The 19,715-nt window shown below is 40.2% G+C and overlaps 1 protein-coding gene across 14 annotated transcripts in view; it reads right to left on the bottom strand.

Moving 5' to 3' along the window:
• The window catches only part of LOC129707992 (mucin-2-like), an 85,587-nt gene that overhangs the window by 19,319 nt on the left and 46,553 nt on the right, over positions 1–19,715 (bottom strand). For 3 of the 14 annotated variants that reach the window (XM_055653528.1, XM_055653533.1, XM_055653535.1), the window contains 19 exons: positions 16,268–16,321; positions 15,448–15,498; positions 15,068–15,115; positions 14,816–14,878; positions 14,277–14,324; positions 13,505–13,555; positions 13,087–13,134; positions 12,849–12,911; positions 12,146–12,193; positions 11,259–11,309; positions 10,838–10,882; positions 10,285–10,347; positions 9,800–9,838; positions 9,309–9,350; positions 8,872–8,919; positions 6,527–6,580; positions 2,958–2,993; positions 2,480–2,539; positions 808–1,181 (listed from right to left, as the gene is read on the bottom strand). In XM_055653528.1, the coding sequence (XP_055509503.1) occupies positions 808–1,181; positions 2,480–2,539; positions 2,958–2,993; positions 6,527–6,580; positions 8,872–8,919; positions 9,309–9,350; positions 9,800–9,838; positions 10,285–10,347; positions 10,838–10,882; positions 11,259–11,309; positions 12,146–12,193; positions 12,849–12,911; positions 13,087–13,134; positions 13,505–13,555; positions 14,277–14,324; positions 14,816–14,878; positions 15,068–15,115; positions 15,448–15,498; positions 16,268–16,321 (1,286 nt within the window). The remainder of the gene's footprint in view (positions 1–807; positions 1,182–2,479; positions 2,540–2,957; positions 2,994–6,526; positions 6,581–8,871; positions 8,920–9,308; positions 9,351–9,799; positions 9,839–10,284; positions 10,348–10,837; positions 10,883–11,258; positions 11,310–12,145; positions 12,194–12,848; positions 12,912–13,086; positions 13,135–13,504; positions 13,556–14,276; positions 14,325–14,815; positions 14,879–15,067; positions 15,116–15,447; positions 15,499–16,267; positions 16,322–19,715) is intronic. The other 11 variants (XM_055653529.1, XM_055653530.1, XM_055653531.1 and 8 more) reach the window with 11 other exon arrangements.

Raw genomic sequence — 19,715 nt, 5'->3', positions numbered from 1 at the left:
ACTTTTACCGAGCCAATTAATCTGCAAACCTGTACGTCTTTGGAGTGTGGGAGGAAAATGAAGATCTCGGAGCAAACCCATGCAGGTCACGGGGAGAACGTGTAAACTCCGTACTGACAGCACCCGTAGTTTGGATCGAACCCGGGTCTTTGGCGCTGCATTTGCTGTAAGGCAGCAACTCTACCGCTGTGCCACCTTGTCTAAAAACAGGAATGCTATGGTATGAAATTTAGTTCAGTGATAAGTAGCATGCTGAGATACAAACAGTTCCAGAGAGCATGAGACCATTCAGTTTTTTCATTAAGCTAATTTACTTAGTTTTTTCACCCTGATCATTTCATCTTTTTCCCTCTCCTGTCAGGCAGAAGATACGATAGCTTGAAAGCATGTACCACCAGACTCGGGACAAGCTTCTTCCCCTCTGTTATCAGACTACTGAACGGTCCTCCCATAACATAGGGTGTTATCTCATTATCTCCAACCTATCTCGTTGTGGACATTGGACTTTTTACTCTGGAACTGTATTGATACAAAGCTGTACAACTATATGCTGCCCTCTGATAATTTCCCCTTTGCACTACCTGGTGTACCTGTGTATAGCTTGATTGTAATCATATATGATATGATCTGATTTAATTGAATAGCATGCAAGCCTAAGCTACTCGCCGTATCATGGATCAAGATTAGGCAACATATTAGCATATTTTTGTTTTACCTTGTGAAGAATCATTTGAATAACTTAAGAATAATATTTGTAGTGTAAGCTTACAAAAAATCAAAATTACATAATTAATTAAATATATTTACCTTTCGTGGTGGATTTGAATCACAGTAACATTCTTCTGGTGGAGTGGTGGTGGGGACAGTTGTAGTCATGGTTGTCACTTCAGTTTGCTCACAGCAAACTCTGATCTCATAGTCATTACAAATCTGTCCCACTGCATCCTTAGAAACTGTACAAGTCAGCCCTATGTCTTTTTCACACACCACTACATCTGGTGATAAACTTGGAGGCCAATAAGTATCATTGGCGAGTTGACACTGAATGTTACTGATCTTATCTGAAGGATAGGAACATATTATTTCACGTATTGGAGCCAGCAATTCATTATCATTTGGGCTTTGTGCTGATGGTGTATTATTATTATACCAGGAAGACCATACACCAGGACAGTGGGCCTCTGTAATGGAAAAAGAGGACATCATTAGAATCACATTCGAAGAGGGGAATGATAGATATAACTGTATCAAGCTGCATTGATGAATTTTAGATAATGTCTCATTAGATGCATGCTAAATGGACAAAAGAAGGTGATTAACAGGTGTGTTGTTTCCAGAGAATGGGTGGTGTAGGATTCATTACAAGGAAGACCAATGCAAGAAGAAAATTAACAATGCTGATTTATAACAATAAGCCTCAAGATGGCAGTGGTGGAAGGTCCAAAGGAAAGTCGGTGGCTGTGAATAATCTGCCAGCTCATCTCCCGACCCTCAGAAAGCATCCTAAAGCTCTGTGGGCATTTCAGGAAGCAGGACATGGTGACCTTGGTGCATGGATGACATGGCCGTTGTGGTCATAGTGTTAGTGGAGGCAGCCACAGGAAGCCCTATAGCCAGGTGAGCCAGCGGTACGGGAATGACATGAGTGGTACTAAAATGAACCAATGGCACGGCGTGGGTCGGACCGACCACTACATCATCAACATTCTCAGCCTGTGTACTCCTTTAATTTCCTCTCTCAAGATTATTTCCCCCTAAAGATGCTTGCCAACTTTCTAACAAATGCATATGTGTGCAAATGAAGCTGCAACACAGGTTGGGAATGTTGCTAATCGTCAATGAAAAACATAATCAGTCACTTGAGGGAGAAGTGTATTCACAACCACTACATGCTACCTGAGGTGTGACTGTAGGGAGATTCAACATGTGTAATTATATTCAACAAAACTGTGAAAACATAGAAACATAGAAATTAGGAACAGGAGTAGGCCATTCGGCCCTTCGAGCCTGCACCACCATTCAATATGATCATGGCTGATCATCCAACTCAGTATCCCGTACCTGCCTTCTCTCCATACCCCCTGATCCCCTTAGCCATAAGGGCCACATCTAACTCCCTCTTAAATATAGCCAATGAACTGGCCTCAACTACCCTCTGTGGCAGAGAGTTCCAGAGATTCACCACTCTCTGTGTGAAAAAAGTTCTTCTCATCTCGGTTTTAAAGGATTTCCCCCTTATCCTTAAGCTGTGACCCCTTGTCCTGGACCTACCATGTTTGTTAATAAAGCCAGAAAATATGCTGGAAAAATTAAGTTATGATGTTAGAAATGTCCAATCAGAAAAATTGCAAAAAACTATGTGCTTACGACACGTATCTTCAAAAAACAGTACTGGAAAAAATAAAATTCTGGAGCTTAAGACATTTAAAATGTCCACTCAGTCTTAAGGTCTGCCATTACTAAAAGGCATTTGACTCACCTGTTGTGGAACTAACGGTAGGCTCAGTCGTGACAGTTGTTGCTGTTGTTGGTGTTGTTTCTGGTGAAAGAGTACAAATGAGTTTACAACCACATTATACAACTTGAGCAGAAATTGAAATGTGTAAGAATCAGCATTTATTAAGGAGCCAGTCCCAAATTATTTTGATCTTGATCACATAAACCTAATGTGAATTTATCTAGAATGTTTGTTTGGTCAATCACAATGACAGCCCCACAATCAAATGCACCCTGTTTACTAAGCAGATGATCCATGTGACAATGAATTTCCAAATCTACAGTGACATTTATTATATGGACAAACATGTAATTGGAAAAGGACACTTTTGCGAAGACATGCAATGACAGAGTTTCACAAGATTGAGGTGCATAAGTTAGAGCAAGGAATGTTGAAACTAATCATCCATGATTTCACTAATATACACATGCTAACATACTTGAATGATTCTATAACTAACCTGATGTGGTGCTTGTACTCGTCTCTGTTGTTGTTTCTAGTGAAAGAAAAGAATGACATACTCAACAAAGGCAACCAAGTTGAATTGAAACCCAGTTGAGAAACGTTTAACAAGACTTGACAATAATTGAGTAGCTGGCACAGTTCATTAAAACATTGTACCATATGTATTATTTTCCTAATCATAAGATTATTGCAAGGCAATTGTCTATAGACAATCCTGTTTATATCAATGGGACGATGGTGGACAGTCAAAGACTTCAAATCCCTGGGCGTCCATATTTCCAACTATCTTTCCTGGACCCAGCACACTAATGCAATTATAAAGAAAGCACATCAGTGCCTCTACTTCCTGAGAAGATTACGGAGATTCGGTATGTCAAAAAGGATTCTGTTCAATTTCTACAGGTGCACAGTAGAGAGCAAATTGAATGGTCGCATCATGGCCTGGTTCGGCAACTTGAACATCCAGGAGCGGAAACTACTGCAAAAAGTTATGAACACTGCCCAGCCTATCACCGACATTGACCTTCCCACCATCAAAGGGATTTATTGGAGTTGCTGTCTCAAAAAGGCAGCCAACATCATCAGAGACTCACACCATCCTGGCCACACACTCATCTCACCACTGCCATCGGAAAGAAGGTACAGGAGCTTGAGAACTGTAACATCCAGGTTCAGGAACAGCTTCATCCCTACAGTCATCAGGCTATTAAACACTACAAACTCATAAGCTCTGATCTACAATAAACTATTATTATTATTATTGCACTGTTATTGTTTGTTTATTTCAGTGTGTATGTGTGTGTCTCATTTAATATATAATTTAATATGATTCCATATTCCGTTGTGCTGCAGCAAGTAAGAATTTCATTATTCTATCTGGGACATATGACAATAAAACACTCTTGACTCTTGACTGCTACAGTTCTTTGTCTTTGTAATTCAACAGATGAGTATTTCAGCGTCAACAGGAAAAATATTGCTGTAAAATTATTCCAGAAACCTCAGGCTGTATGGCCAACTTTGACTGTATGTTAATCAGAACTGCCTAACCTTGCACATCCACACCACTACTAGTATAAATGGACTTGGTTATTGGCAAAGAAAGAAGTGGTCCTTTTCTGAAAAATATTTGACCTTAAATATAAATTTGTGTATACTCAAATTAAAATAATGACATTGCATGAGGGAATATGCATCATGTGCAGGCAGCTGATATTAATTTATCTTTTAAAATGTTCAGCAGTAACATTGCGGGCTAAAGAGCCTGTTCCTATGCTATGTGTTCAATGTGCTATGTATACTTAATGGATGCCACATATTTATTTAATATGTCTGATTTGTTCAGAATCATGTTATTAAAGGCCATTTAATTAAAGGATGATAGGCTTAAATAATTTGAATATTATCCTGACCTATGTTCAATAATATTACTATTCTTAAATGCCACTAAGCTTGATATACACAGTTTTTAAAATGGACTCACAGACCCTAGCTGTGTAATATTGACCCATTGACTTATTTCAGTGCTGCCGTTGACAATCTTTTGCTCTTAATGCACCAATTATAGATTTCATGGAAGTTCAACCGTGTTTTCCAAAGACTGCATGGTCTGGTTCTGTCTGTCTGTCTGTCTGTCTGTCTGTCTGTCTGTCTGTCTGTCTGTCTGTCTGTCTCTCTGTCTGTCTGTCTGTCTCTCATCTTATTTGTTTGTTAGTTTGTAAGCATGCGTGCGTGTTCTGGAAACTCCACCAAAACAGTACACAATAGAGCTATAATTTTGGCCCACCTTACTCACCATTGTCCTGCGGTGTGCATTAGCCAAGTTTAGTTCTGATTAATGTTATATTTTACAAGTTATTGACATTTTAAACTTTACAAAAACACTTTTCCACTTGCCCTGCCCATTAGCCATGTTTGACATAACAACAACGTCACAATGGGATTTTAAACTTTAAAAATTCACTTTTCATTTGCCCTGCCCTTTAGCTGCATGACCGCACGTGCGCAGTGGGCCCGGTATCTGCGCATGTGGATTTTTAAATAACAAAGTCTCCCCGCGCGTGGGCATTGGGCCTGGTCTCCCCGCGCGTGGGCATTGGGCCTGGTCTCCCTGCGCGTGGGCATTGGGCCTGGATTTGAAATAGCCGTGAGGCTGAGGCTAGGTCTGTGCGTGGCGGCGCTGCTGCTCTGGCCCCTCGGGGAAGGAGAGGAGCGGGACCCAGGTCAAGGACTGGGCCTCCCCCTCCCCCAGCTCCAGGCTGCTCGGCCCGGCCACCCGTCAGCCCCCACCTCAAATACAACTACATCGCTGATGTGGAGGAGAAATCAGAGCCGGCGGTGGTTTACATCAAGATCCTGGGGAGGTGAGAAGAGGGAGTATGGATGGAGAGGAGGGCAGTGGGGGGGGTAGAGAGTGGGTGATAGAGGGAGAGGAGGGCAGTGGGGGAGGTGGGGAGGGTGATTGGGAGGGATAAGAGGGAGAGGAGGGGAAAGAAGAGAGATGGTGAAGAGGAGGGGGAGGGAGCGGTGGGGAAGAGGATAGGGGTAGGTAGAGGGATGGTGAGGTAATGGAAGAGGGGAGGGGGAAGAGAGAGGAGGGGAGGGGGAGTGAGTGGAGGATGCAGAGGAGGTTTGTGGAGGATGGGGAGAGGGAGGATAATGGAGGAGGGGAATAGGGGACTGAAGAGAGAGAGTTAGATACATTCACATTGATCTTATATTTTACATTATTGACATTTAAAACTTTAAAAATATCGCAGTCGCGGTCCCACTTGCCGGCTGCGCCTGCTCAGTTGGGTGAGGGTTGCCGTGACTCGCGTCATAACGGGGGTCTCTGGCCTCATAACTAGACCAAGTGTGGACCCATTGGGCCCGTTTCCCCGACACAATATTCCACCACTTACCCATAGCCCCCAACTGCACATGCGCGGCTGACAGGTTCCCGTTTAGGAAACTGAATGGGTCCATACTTGGTCTAGTTATTACAAATAGTGTGTGATGTGTTTGCAAACAATTAGCATTTGTGTTCCATTTGTCCAAAAGTACCAGACCCTCACTTGCGCAAAATGTGCTGATTCTAATCACGCTTTAAATTTAACAAAGTGCTGAACAAGGAACTGCAGATGCTGGGTTACACAAAATGACCCAAAGTGCTGAAGAAATCAGCACGTCAGGCAGCATCACTGGAGAAAGTGGATAGGTGATGTTGCGGGTCAGGATCCTTCTTCCGGTTGGAGAAGGAGCCGATCCTAAATAATACATATCCATGTTCTCCCTAGAGCCAGCCTGACTCGCTGATTACCTCAGCACTATGTGTCATTTTGTGTAATCTAGCATTTGCGGTTCCTTGCTTCTGTTCCTCCACAATTCCTAAGATTTTTGAAGATTACTTTATAACTTGGTATAATTGGATTGAGCCAAACATTGAAATCTTGACATGTACATTTTCGCCTTGTACATCAATAATGTAAGCAAAGAAGCAAGAAGAGGAAAGAGCAGATGTTAGAAATGTTGACCGTGTTGTCTTAAGATTTGCCACTGTTTACAGTGAGTGGTTTGACTCGCCTGTAGTGGTGGACTCAGTTGTGCCAGTTGTTGAAGATGTTGTTGGTGTTGTTCCTGGTGAGAAAGTAAAATGCGTTTACAACTTGAGAGTAGGCTGAATTTTATAAATATTCCATGACGAAATTTAGATTTAAATTTAGAAATTTAGCCAAATTCTGCTTTGTGTGCTTTACTTATCATTTTCTTAGGATGGGATCCAATAAATTCTGAACTTTTCAGTGCATTTTTATCCCCCTCCACAGTGATATACAGTATATCAAATAGATTGAAGGGTGAACAAGAAAATATACATTTCTGAAGACAAATATTGACTTCTGTTCTTTCAAAAGTTCACAGTGCTAATGCACAATACATTGCAACACATCACTATTTTACTAACTAGTATGTATCCTGAAATATAGACTAACCTATCCATGAGCAAACGCTCTCAGATTTAGAGTAAAAGTCTGCTGGGCAAAGGGAAGAGTCTTTTCTCTCAAAAGGCACTGCTGCTGAAATTCATATCCATGTCTATTGAAAGCTCAATGCTCCTTAAAAAAATATTGCTGACAGTCAGAATGTAGGCCCCTTGCAGTCAGAAACAGGTGAGTTGATCATGGGGAACAAGGATATGGCAGACCAATTGAATAACTACTTTGGTTCCGTCTTCACTAAGGAAGACATAAATAATCTGCCGGTAATAGCAGGGGACCGCGGGTCAAAGGAGTTGGAGGAATTGAGTGAAATCCAAGTTAGTCGGGAAGTGGTGTTGGGTAAATTGAATGGATTAAAGGCCGATAAATCCCCAGGGCCAGATAGGCTGCATCCCAGAGTACTTAAGGAAGTAGCTCCAGATATAGTGGATGCATTAGTAATAATCTTTCAAAACTCTTTAGATTCTGGAGTAGTTCCTGAGGATTGGCGGGTAGCAAACGTAACCCCACTTTTTAAGAAGGGAGGGAGAGAGAAAACGGGGAATTACAGATCAGTTAGTCTACCATCAGTAGTGGGGAAACTGCTAGAGTCAGTTATTAAAGATGGGATAGCAGCACATTTGGAAAGTGGTGAAATCATTGGACAAAGTCAGCATGGATTTACAAAAGGTAAATCATGTCTGACGAATCTTATATAATTTTTCGAGGATGTAACTAGTAGCGTGGATAGGGGAGAACCAGTGGATGTGGTGTATCTGGACTTCCAGAAGGCTTTCGACAAGGTCCCACATAAGAGATTAGTATACAAACTTAAAGCACACGGCATTGGGGGTTCAGTATTGATGTGGATAGAGAACTGGCTGGCAAACAGGAAACAAAGAGTAGGAGTAAACGGGTCCTTTTCACAATGGCGGGCAGTGACTAGTGGGGTACCGCAAGGCTCAGTGCTGGGACCCCAGCTATTTACAATATATATTAATGATCTGGATGAGGGAATTGAAGGCAATATCTCCAAGTTTTCGGATGACACTAAGGTGGGAGGCAGTGTTAGCTGTGAGGAGGATGCTAGGAGACTGCAAGGTGACTTGGATAGGCTGGGTGAGTGGGCAAATGTTTGGCAGATGCAGTATAATGTGGATAAATGTGAGGTTATCCATTTTGGTGGCAAAAACAGGAAAGCAGACTATTATCTAAATGGTGGCCGATTAGGAAAAGGGGAGATGCAGCGAAACCTGGGTGTCATGGTACACCAGCCATTGAAAGTAGGCATGCAGGTGCAGCAGGCAGTGAAGAAAGCAAATGGTATGTTAGCTTTCATAGTAAAAGGATTTGAGTATTGGAGCAGGGAGGTTCTACTGCAGTTATACGGGGTCTTGGTGAGACCACATCTGGAGTATTGCATACAGTTTTGGTCTCCAAATCTGAGGAAGGACATTATTGCCATAGAGGGAGTGCAGAGAAGGTTCACCAGACTGATTCCTGGGATGTCAGGACTGTCTTATGAAGAAAGACTGGATAGACTTGGTTTATACTCTCTAGAATGTAGATTGAGAGGGGATCTTATAGAAACTTACAAATTTCTTAAGGGGTTGGACAGGCCAGATGCTGGAAGATTGTTCCAGATGTTGGGGAAGTCCAGGACAAGGGGTCACAGCTTAAGAATAAGGGGGAAATCCTTTAAAACCGAGATGAGAAAAACTTTTTTCACACAGAGAGTGGTGAATCTCTGGAACTCTCTGCCTCAAAGGGTAGTTGAGGCCAGTTCATTGGCTATACAAACATGTTTATGATTTTAATTGCAAGCACTGCAGCCACATAGCGCCAGATACCCGCTTGCTATCCTTATTTCCCATGCTGTCTGTGTGGAGTTTGCAAGTTCTCCCATTTACCATGTGAGTACACTCCTGGTGTTTGACAGATGTTGTTACTAACCTGATGTAGTGCTTGTCGTGGTCCCTGTTGTTGATGTTGGTGTTGTTTCTAGTGAAAGAAAAGAATGCTATGTTCAACCAAGGCAGCCAAGAGGAATTGGTAAGCAGTAAAGAGACCTCCAACAGGAATTCATCAGCTGGTACATTTTAATAAATTGTTTTAATTTGGACATTTCCTTCATTGTAGAATCAAGTGGGAGGGTATGCTTTGCTGTTACATTTCTTCATCTCTGTCAATCCACAGATGGCTATTTTGCTGCCATCTAGAACAATCCTACACTCTTGACTCTTCGATTGCGGATTTCATGTAGAATTTACAAGGCCCTTCTTAATTCAGAAGTTGTTCTACTATTTGCCCAGTGACTGTTATGATTTTTTTGCGGCAACACCATGAACAGGCAAGAGGGAAATGTAGAGCTTCACATTAACGCTACTTACCTGATGTAGTGCTGGTAGTTGTCTCAGTTGTTGGCGTTGTTTCTTGAAGAAAAAGAGAGAGTTTTATTCAACCAATGCAGCTGAGAAAAACTAGCATGCAGTTGAAAAACCTTCAATAGGAATTTATTAAGCCGGGAACTTTCATCAGAATGTTTTATCCTGTTATTTTCTTCATTGCAGATTAAAGTTGTAGGGCCTACTAAACTTTTACCTTTCACTCTTTGTCAAATCAGCAGCTGAATATTTCAGTGCCATCACAAACAATTACGCTCTCTTTAACTGCAGCTCGAATATGTCTTTCAGAAATTGCACCTGATCAGGCATTTAGTAAGATTGAGTTGGCACAGTTGTTTAGCTGGTAGAGCCGCAGTGTTATAGTTTAGAGATTTGTCGCCTATCCTGACCTCGGGTGCTGTCTATGCTGGGATTCCACGTTCTCCGTTTCACTGCCTGTGTTCCCTCCACATTTTTTAACAGAGGATGATCCTAACCTGATGTAGTGGTGGTCCCAGATGTTGATGTAGTTGTTTCTAGTGAAAGAAAAGACTGTTATGTTCATCCAAGACAGCCGAGGAATTGTTATGCAGTTAAGAATCCTTCAACAGTAATTCATCAACTGGCACCTTTTAATAAAACATTTTACACTTGACATTTCCCTGATCAAAGAAAAAAACTGGGAGGATATCTTATGCTGCTAAATGTCTTTATCTCTGTCAACTGGCATATTAATATTTCCCTGCCATCTTAAATAATCCTGATCTCTTGACACATTGATTGTGAATATCCCTGAACATCGAACCATGTCTTCCATAAACTGTATGGCCTTCTTTATGCCATGATCACTAACAATATAGTTGCACGATTCATGCCAAGAATGTAAGCGAAGATACAAGAATGGAGCCTCAGAGCTGATGTTGGAAATGTAGACACATTGTCTAAAGATTAGGCAATGTTTACTCATAGTGGTTTGACTCACCTGTTGTGGAACTGGTGGTAGACTCAGTTGTACCAGTTGTTGAAGATGTTGTTGGTGTTGTTGCTGGAGAGAGAGTACAAACATGTTTACGGTTTTAATTGCAAGACCTGCAGACAAATAGCGCCAGAGACACGGATTCTATCCTGGTTTCCCATGCTGTCTGTGTGGAGTTTGCATGTTAGAAACATAGAAACATAGAAATTAGGTGCAGGAGTAGGCCATTCGGCCCTTCGAGCCTGCACCGCCATTCAATATGATCATGGCTGATCATCGAACTCAGTATCCCGTACGTGCCTTCTCTCCATACCCCCTGATCCCCTTAGCCAGAAGGGCCACATCTAACTCCCTCTTATATATAGCCAATGAACTGGCCTCAACTACCCTCTGTGGCAGAGAGTTCCAGAGATTCACCACTCTCTGTGTGAAAAAAGTTCTTCTCATCTCGGTTTTAAAGGATTTCCCCCTTATCCTTAAGCTGTGACCCCTTGTCCTGGATGTTCTCCCTTTTTCCGTGTGGGTTCACTCCAGGTGTTTGACAGATATTGTTACTAACCTGATGTAGTGCTTGGAGTGGTCCCTGTTGTTGATGTTGGTGTTTCTAGTGAAAAAAAAAGAATGCTATGTTCAACCAAGGCAGCCAAGAGGAATTGGTACACAGTTAAGAAACCTCCAACAGGAATTCATCAGCTGGCACATTTTAATAAATTGCTTTACTGTTAACATTTCCTTCATCGTTGAATCCTGTGGGAGAGTATGCTATGCTGCTAAATTTCTTCACCTCTGTCAATTAACATATGACTATTTTGCTGCCATCTCAAACAATCCTACATTCTTGACACTTCAATTCCGGATTTCATATGGAATTTAATTCAGAAGTTGTTCTCCTATTTTACGAGTGAGAATTATTAAATATTTGTGGCAAGACCATGAACAGGCAAGAGGGAAATATACAGCTTGACTTTAACGTTACCTACCTGAAGTGGTGCTGGTAGTGGTCTCAGTTGATGATGTTGTTGGCGTTGTTTCTTGAGGAAAAAGAGAAAGTATAATTCATACAATGTAGCTGATAAAAATTAGCATGCTGTTCAAAAACCGTCAAAAGGAATTTTTTTGTGAGGATGGGATCCATTAGATTCTGAACTTTTCAGTGCATTTTTATCCACCTCAAAAGTGACATACAGTATATCAGACTGAAGTGTGAATAAAAAATATATTTTTCTGAAGAAAAATATTGCTCTGTCAAAAGTTCACAGTGCTAATGCACAGCACATTGCAACATCACTATTTTACTAACTAGTCTGTATCTTAGAACATAGACTGGTTACTAACTATCCATGAGCAAATGCTTTCAGAGTTAGAGTAAAAGTCTGCTGGGCAAAGGGAAGAGTCTTTTCTCTGAAGAGACGCTACTGCTGAAAATTGTTATCCATGTTTATTGAAAGCTCAATGCTCTTTTAAAAAATACCACTGATAGTCAGAACCACAGAACTCACGGATACTTTCACAATGTGAAACGTTAAATTTTAACAGCAAAACTATGAACAGGGAAGACTGAAGTATAGTGCTTTACTTAAATTTACATTGCTTCATTTGAATGTCAAAATTAATTGGTATGCAGTTGAGAAACCTATACTAGGAATTCATGTGCAAATGTTATTGAAATGTTGTACTAAGTGTTATTTTCTTAATCATAAATACAGTTGGTGGGCATACTAGACTACTACATGTCTTTCACTCTGTAGATAGCTGGTAGAGCTGTAGCCGCATAGGGCAGAGACTCTGGTTCAACCTTGACTGCGTGCACCTTCTCCCTATTACAGGATGGATTTCCTCCAGGTATTTGATAATTGTTGTAACTAACCTGTTGTAGTGCTGGTAGTGGTCCCAGTTGTTAATGTAGTTGTTGTTTCTAGTGAAAGAAAAGAAAGCTATGGCCAACTAAGGCAGGCAAGAGAAATTGGTATGCAGTATTGAATCTTCAACAGGAATTCCTGAACTGGAACATTTGATGAAAATGATTTGGAGTTGACATTGTAGAAGAAAGTGGGACTGCGTGCTGACATGCTGCATTTCATTCTCGCTGTCGATCAGCAGGTGAATATTTCATTGCCATAAATAATCCCGCTTTCTTAGGGCATCAATTGAGGATTTCATGGATGTTCAACCATTTCTTCCAAAGACTATATGATTTACTTTATGCCATTATTACTAATAGTATGTGATGTATCTGGGAACAATGTGTATTTATGTTTGTATATCCAAAAATGACATGTTCCACAACCTGCACAAAATTTGCTTTTGCTTGTTCCTGCTGAATATATATGGAAATAAGAAGCAGTAAACACCGACTCATATTCTTCCACATTTCTAAGTTTTTCTAAGATGACATCATAACTTGATATAATTAATTTGAGGCAAACATTGAAATTTTGACATGTATGTTTGCACCATCTATCTCAATAATTTCAGCAAAGATGCAAGAAGTAAGCCAGGGAACTGATCTTAGAAGTGTTAACCCATTGCCTTAAGATTTGTCACTGTTTACAGCAAGTGATTTGACTCACCTGTTGTGGAACTGGTGGTGGACTCAGTTGTGCCAGTTGTTGAAGATGTTGTTGGTGTTGTTTCTGGAGAGATAGAGAGCACAAACATGTTTACGATTTTAATTGCAAGAGCTGCAGCCACATAGCGCTGGAGACCAGAGTTCGATTTTGGCTTCAGATGCTGTCTGTGTGGAGTTTGCAGGTTCTCCCTTTAAACATTTGGGTTCCTTCCAGGTGTTCGATATATGTTGTTACTAACCTGATGTTGTGCTTATAGTGGTCCCTGTTGTTGATGTTGGTGTTGTTTCTAGTGAAAGAAAAAAATGCTATGTTCAACCAAGGCAGCCAAGAGGAATTGGTACACAGTTAAGAAACCTCCAACAGTAATTCATCAGCTGGCACATTTTAATAAATTGTTTTACTGTTAACATTTCCTTCATCGTAGAATCATGTGGGAGAGTATGCTATGCTGCTAATTTTTTTCACCTCTGTCAATCAACATATGACTATTTTGCTGCCATCTCAATCCTACATTCTTGAAACTTCGATTGCAGATTTCATGTGGAATTTAATTCAGAAGTTGTTCTCCTATTTTCCGAGGGAGAATTATTAAATATTTGCGCAAATCCAAGAACAGGCAAGAGGGAAATATACAGCTTGACTTTAACGTTACCAACCTGAAGTGGTGCTGGTAGTGGTCTCAGTTGATGATGTTGTTGGCGTTGTTTCTTGAGGAAAAAGAGAAAGTATAATTCATACAATGTAGCTGATAAAAATTAGCATGCTGTTGAAAAACCTTCAATAGGATTTTTTTGTTAGGATGTGATCCATTAGATTCTGAACTTTTCAGTGCATTTTTATCCACCTCAACAGAGATATACAGTATATCAGACTGAAGTGCGAATAAGAAAATTTACTTTTCTGAAGAAAAATATTGCTCTGTCAAAAGTTCACAGTGCTAATGCGCAGCACATTGCAACTCATCACTATTTTACTAACTAGTCTGTATCTTAGAATATAGTCTTTACTAACTATCCATGAGCAAATGCTCACAGAATTAGAGTAAAAGTCGGCAGGGAAAAGGGAAGAGGCTTTTCTTGAAAAGGCACTGCTGCTGAAAATTGTTATCCATGTCTATTGAAAGCTCAATGTTCTTTTAAAAAATACCACTGATAGTCAGAACCACATATACTCTTGCATACTTTCACAATGAGAAATTTTTAATTTTAGGAGCAAAACTATGAACAGGGAAGAATGAAGTATAGAGCTTTACAGTTGTTGGGCATACTATACTACTACAAGTCTTTCCCTTTGTAGATAGCTGGTAGAGCTGTGGCCGCATAGACCAGACACTCTGGTTCCACCTTAACCGCGGGAGGTGACTGCGTGCACGTTCTCCCTTTTACAGTGGGGCTGGCCTCCAGGTATTTGATAGATATTGTTACTAACCTGTTGTAGTGCTGGTAGTGGTCCCAGTTGTTAATGTAGTTGGTGTTTCTGGTGAAAGAAAATAATCCTATGGTCAACTAAGGCAGGCAAGATAAATAGGTATGCAGTATTGAATCTGCAACAGGAATTCCTGAATTGGATCATTTGATGAAAACGATTTTGAGTTGACATTATATTAGTGTGTGATGTTTCTGAAAACAATGTGCGTTTATGTTCGCATATCCAAAAATGACATGATCCACAACCTGCACAAAATATGGAGGTTATAATTACGCTTTTGCTTGTTCCTGCTGAGTATATGTGGAAATGAGAAGCAATAAACTCATGTTCTTCCACATTTCCTATGTTTTTATCTATGATTACATCATAACTTGATATAATTGATTTGAGGCAAACATTGAAAATTGACATGTATGTTTGCATCATCTATCTCAATAATGTTAGAAAAGATGCAAGAAGTATGCCAGGAACCTGCGCTTAGAAGTGTTGACGCATTGGCTTAAGAATTGTCACTGATTACTGAAAGTGGTTTAACTCACCTGTTGTGGAACTGGTGGTGGACTCAGTTGTGCCAGTTGTCGAATATGTTGTTGGCGTTGTTCCTGGAGTGAGAGTACAAACATGTTTATGATTCTAATTGCAAGAGCTGCAGCCACATCGCGCCAGAGACCCACATCGCGCCAGAGACCCGCTTGCTATCCTGGTTTCTCGTGCAGTCTGTGTGGGGTTTGCACGCTATCCCTTTTACCGTGTTGGTTCTCTCCAGGTGTTTGGCAGATGTTGTTACTAACCTGATGTAGTGATTGTAGTGGTCCCTGTTGTTGATGTTGATGTTGTTTCTAGTGAAAGAAAATAATGCTATGTTCAACCAAGGCAACCAAGAGGAATTGGTACCAAGTAAAGTAACCTCCAACAGGAATTCATCAGCAGCCACATTTTAATAAATTGTTTTACTGTTGTCATTTCCTTCATCGTAGAATCATGTTGGAGGGTTTGCTTTGCTGCTACAATCGTACACTCTTGACACTTCAATTGTGGATATCATGAAGAATTACAAGGCCCTTTTTATTTCAGAAGGTGTCCTCCTATTTTCCGAGTGAGAATTATTAAATGTTTGCGGCAACACCATGAACAGGCAAGAGGGAAATATAGAGATTTATTTTGACATTACCTGATGTAGTGCTGGTTGTGGTTTCAGTTGATGATGTGGTTGGCGTTGTTTCTGGAGAAGAAAATATTATATTAAATCAAGACAGCTAGGTCAATTGGTACGCATTTTAGAAACCTTGAACCGAAGCACATGAGCTGGCACCTTTTATTAAAACATTTATTCAGGTGTTATTTTATTCATCGCATAACAAAGTTGGACTGCCTCATTTTTTTCTCTTTGTCAATCAGCAGCTGATCATTTTAGTGCCAATCCTACACAACATTTATCCATGTTCTCCCGAGATGCTGCCTGACCCGCTGATTCCTTCAGCACTTTATGTCAATTTGTGTAATCCAGCATTGGCGGTGCCTTGTTTCTGTTTCAACTCAGTTAATCCACAATTCCTAAGCATTTTGAAGATTACATCATAACCTGGAAGTTTGCACTGCCTATTGATTTCTTTCTCTTTAAACTCTTGACATGTATCATTTTCAGCCAATCCTAAAATGTAACATTTATCCATGTTCTCCCCAGATGCTGCCTGAGAAATGGTGATACTTCCAGCACTTTATGTCAATTGTGTAATCCAGCATTGGCGGTGCCTTGTTTCTGTTTCAACTCAGTTAATCCACAATTCCTAAGCATTTTGAAGATTACTTCATAACTTGGTATAAAATTGTATTGAGCCAATCATTAAACTCTTGACATGTATATTTTCACCTTCATACGTCAATAATGTAAGCAGAGAATTCAGAATAGGTAAGCCACAGAGCTGCTGTTAGAAATGTTGACCCGGTTGTCTTAAGATTTGCCACTGTTTACAGAAAGTGGATTGACTCACCTGTTGTGGTGGATTCAGTTGTGCCAGTTGTTGAAGATGTTGTTGGTGTTGTTCCTGGTGAGAAAGTAAAATTGAATTGTAAGAGTCCATAATCAGCTTCTGTATGACAGCACATTTTCATGAGAGTAGGCTGAATTTTAGAAATATTCCATGGTGAAATTTAGCAAAATTCTGCTGTCTCCTTTGCTCATCATTTTGTTAAGATGTGACTCATTAGATTCTGAACTTTTCAGTGCATTTGTATCCACCTCAACAGTGATATCTATCACTGTCTATCAAATAGAATGAAGATGGATCAAGAAAATATACTTTTCTGAAGAAAAATATTGATTCCTGCAGAGCATACATGTACCGAAGGATAAGCTAATATGATTAATAGGTGATGTTACTAACCTGATGTAATGCCAGTAGTGGTCTCAGTTGTTGGTGTTGTTTCTAGACAAAGAAAAATATATATATTTAACCATTGCCGGCAAGATGAATGTCAAAATGAATTGGTATGCAGTTGAGAAACCTTTAATAGGAATTCATGTGCTGGCACATTTTATTAAAATGTTGTACCAAGTGTTGTTTTCTTAATCATAAATGCAGTTGGTGGGCATACTAGACTACTACATGTCTTTCCATTTGTAGATAGCTGGTAGAGCCGCATAGACCAGAGACTCTGGTTCCTACTTGACCGCGGGAGCTGTCTGCGTGCACGTTCTCCCTTTTACAGCGGGGATGGCCTCCAGGTATTTGATAGATGTTGTTACTAACCTGTTGTAGTGCTGGTAGTGGTCCCAGTTGTTAATGTAGTTGGTGTTTCTGGTGAAAGAAAATAATGCTATGGTCAACTAAGGCAGCCAAGATAAATAGGTATGCAGTATTGAATCTGCAACAGGAATTCCTGAATTGGATCATTTGATGAAAACGATTTTGAGTTGACATTATATTAGTGTGTGATGTTTCTGAAAACAATGTGCATTTATGTTCGCATATCCAAAAGTGATATGATCCACAACCTGCACAAAATATGGAGGTTATAATTACGCTTTTGCTTGTTACTGCTGAGTATATGTGGAAATGAGAAGCAATAAACTCATGTTCTTCCACATTTCCTATGTTTTTATCTATGATTACATCATAACTTGATATAATTGATTTGAGGCAAACATTGAAAATTGACATGTATGTTTGCATCATCTATCTCAATAATGTTAGAAAAGATGCAAGAAGTAAGCCAGGAACCTGCGCTTAGAAGTGTTGACGCATTGGCTTAAGAATTGTCACTGATTACTGAAAGTGGTTTAACTCACCTGTTGTGGAACTGGTGGTGGACTCAGTTGTGCCAGTTGTCGAATATGTTGTTGGCGTTGTTCCTGGAGTGAGAGTACAAACATGTTTATGATTTTAATTGCAAGAGCTGCAGCCACATCGCGCCAGAGACCCACATCGTGCCAGAGACCCGCTTGCTATCCTGGTTTCGCATGCTGTCTGTGTGGAGTTTGCACGCTATCCCTTTTACCGAGCTGGTTCTCTCCAGGTGTTTGGCAGATGTTGTTACTAACCTGATGTAGTGCTTGTAATGTTCCCTGTTGTTGATGTTGATGTTGTTTCTAGTGAAAGAAAAGAATGCTATGTTCAACCAAGGCAGCCAAGAGGAATTGGTACCAAGTAAAGTAACCTCCAACAGGAATTCATTAGCAGCCACATTTTAATAAATTGTTTTACTGTTGTCATTTCCTTCATCGTAGAATCATGTCGGAGGGTTTGCGTTGCTGCTACAATCCTACACTCTTGACACTTCAATTGTGGATATCATGAAGAATTACAAGGCCCTTTTTATTTCAGAAGGTGTCCTCCTATTTTCCGAGTGAGAATTATTAAATGTTTGCGGCAACACCATGAACAGGCAAGAGGGAAATACAGAGATTTATTTTGACATTACCTGATGTAGTGCTGGTTGTGGTCTCAGTTGATGATGTGGTTGGCGTAGTTTCTGGAGAAGAAAATATTATATTAAATCAAGACAGCTAGGTCAATTGGTACGCATTTTAGAAACCTTGAACCGAAGCACATGAGCTGGCACCTTTTATTAAAACATTTATTCAGGTGTTATTTTATTCATCGCATTACAAAGTTGGACTGCCTCATTTCTTTCTCTTTGTCAATCAGCAGCTGGTCATTTTATTGCACACAGAGAGTGCAGCTCTGGAACTCCTACAGAGGGTAGTCAAAGCATTCATTATCATGTTCGCGCCAGAGACCCGCTATATTTAAGAGGGATGTTTTGTGTAGAGCATGTGGCCCTTGTGGCTAAGGGGATCAGAGGGTATCCCAATTCACGTACTGAGTTTCGATGATTGGCCAAATCATATTGAATGGCGATGCAGGCTCGAAGGGCCGAATGGCCTATTCCTGCACCTACTTTCTACGTCAGCATTTATTCAGAGAATCAGAATTTGTTAATTTATTCATCGCATAACGAAATGTTGGACTGCCTCATTTTCTTTCCAACTTTTCAATCAGCAGCTGATTCCATTTTAGTGCCAATGAAACATTACATTATCCATGTTGTCCCGAGATGCTGCCTTGAGCTGATCACTTCAGCACTTTGACATGTCAATTTGTGTAATCAGCATTGGCGGTGCATTTTCTGTTCCAGAGAATTCAGAATTCCTAAGCATTTTGAAGATTAAGCTGCTGTATAAATGTATAATTTGTCTTGAGTGATCCATTAAACTCTTGACAGTGCATTTGCCACGTCAATAATGTAAGCACAGAATTCAGAATAGGTAAGCCACAGACTGCTGTTAGAAATGTTGACCCGGTTGGTGGATTCACTGTTTACAGAAAGTGTTGACTCACCTGTTGTGGTGGATTGGTGTGCCAGTTGTTGAAGAACGGTGTTGGTGTTGTTCCTGGAAAAAGTAAAATGAATTGTAAGAGTCCATAATCAGCTTCTGTATGACAGCACATTTTCATGAGAGTAGGCTGAATTTTAGAAATATTCCATGGTGAAATTTAGCAAAATTCTGCTGTCTCCTTTGCTCATCATTTTGTTAAGATGTGACTCATTAGATTCTGAACTTTTCAGTGCATTTGTATCCACCTCAACAGTGATATCTATCACTGTCTATCAAATAGAATGAAGATGGATCAAGAAAATATACTTTTCTGAAGAAAAATATTGATTCCTGCAGAGCATACATGTACCGAAGGATAAGCTAATATGATTAATAGGTGATGTTACTAACCTGATGTAATGCCAGTAGTGGTCTCAGTTGTTGGTGTTGTTTCTAGACAAAGAAAAATATATATATTTAACCATTGCCGGCAAGATGAATGTCAAAATGAATTGGTATGCAGTTGAGAAACCTTTAATAGGAATTCATGTGCTGGCACATTTTATTAAAATGTTGTACCAAGTGTTGTTTTCTTAATCATAAATGCAGTTGGTGGGCAT

The sequence above is a fragment of the Leucoraja erinacea genome, chromosome 22 (assembly GCF_028641065.1).
Source record: "Leucoraja erinacea ecotype New England chromosome 22, Leri_hhj_1, whole genome shotgun sequence".
NCBI classification, from domain to species: Eukaryota; Metazoa; Chordata; class Chondrichthyes; order Rajiformes; family Rajidae; genus Leucoraja; species Leucoraja erinaceus.
Note: the sequence above shows the minus strand (reverse complement) of the source record. Positions and strands in the feature narration are given on the sequence as shown.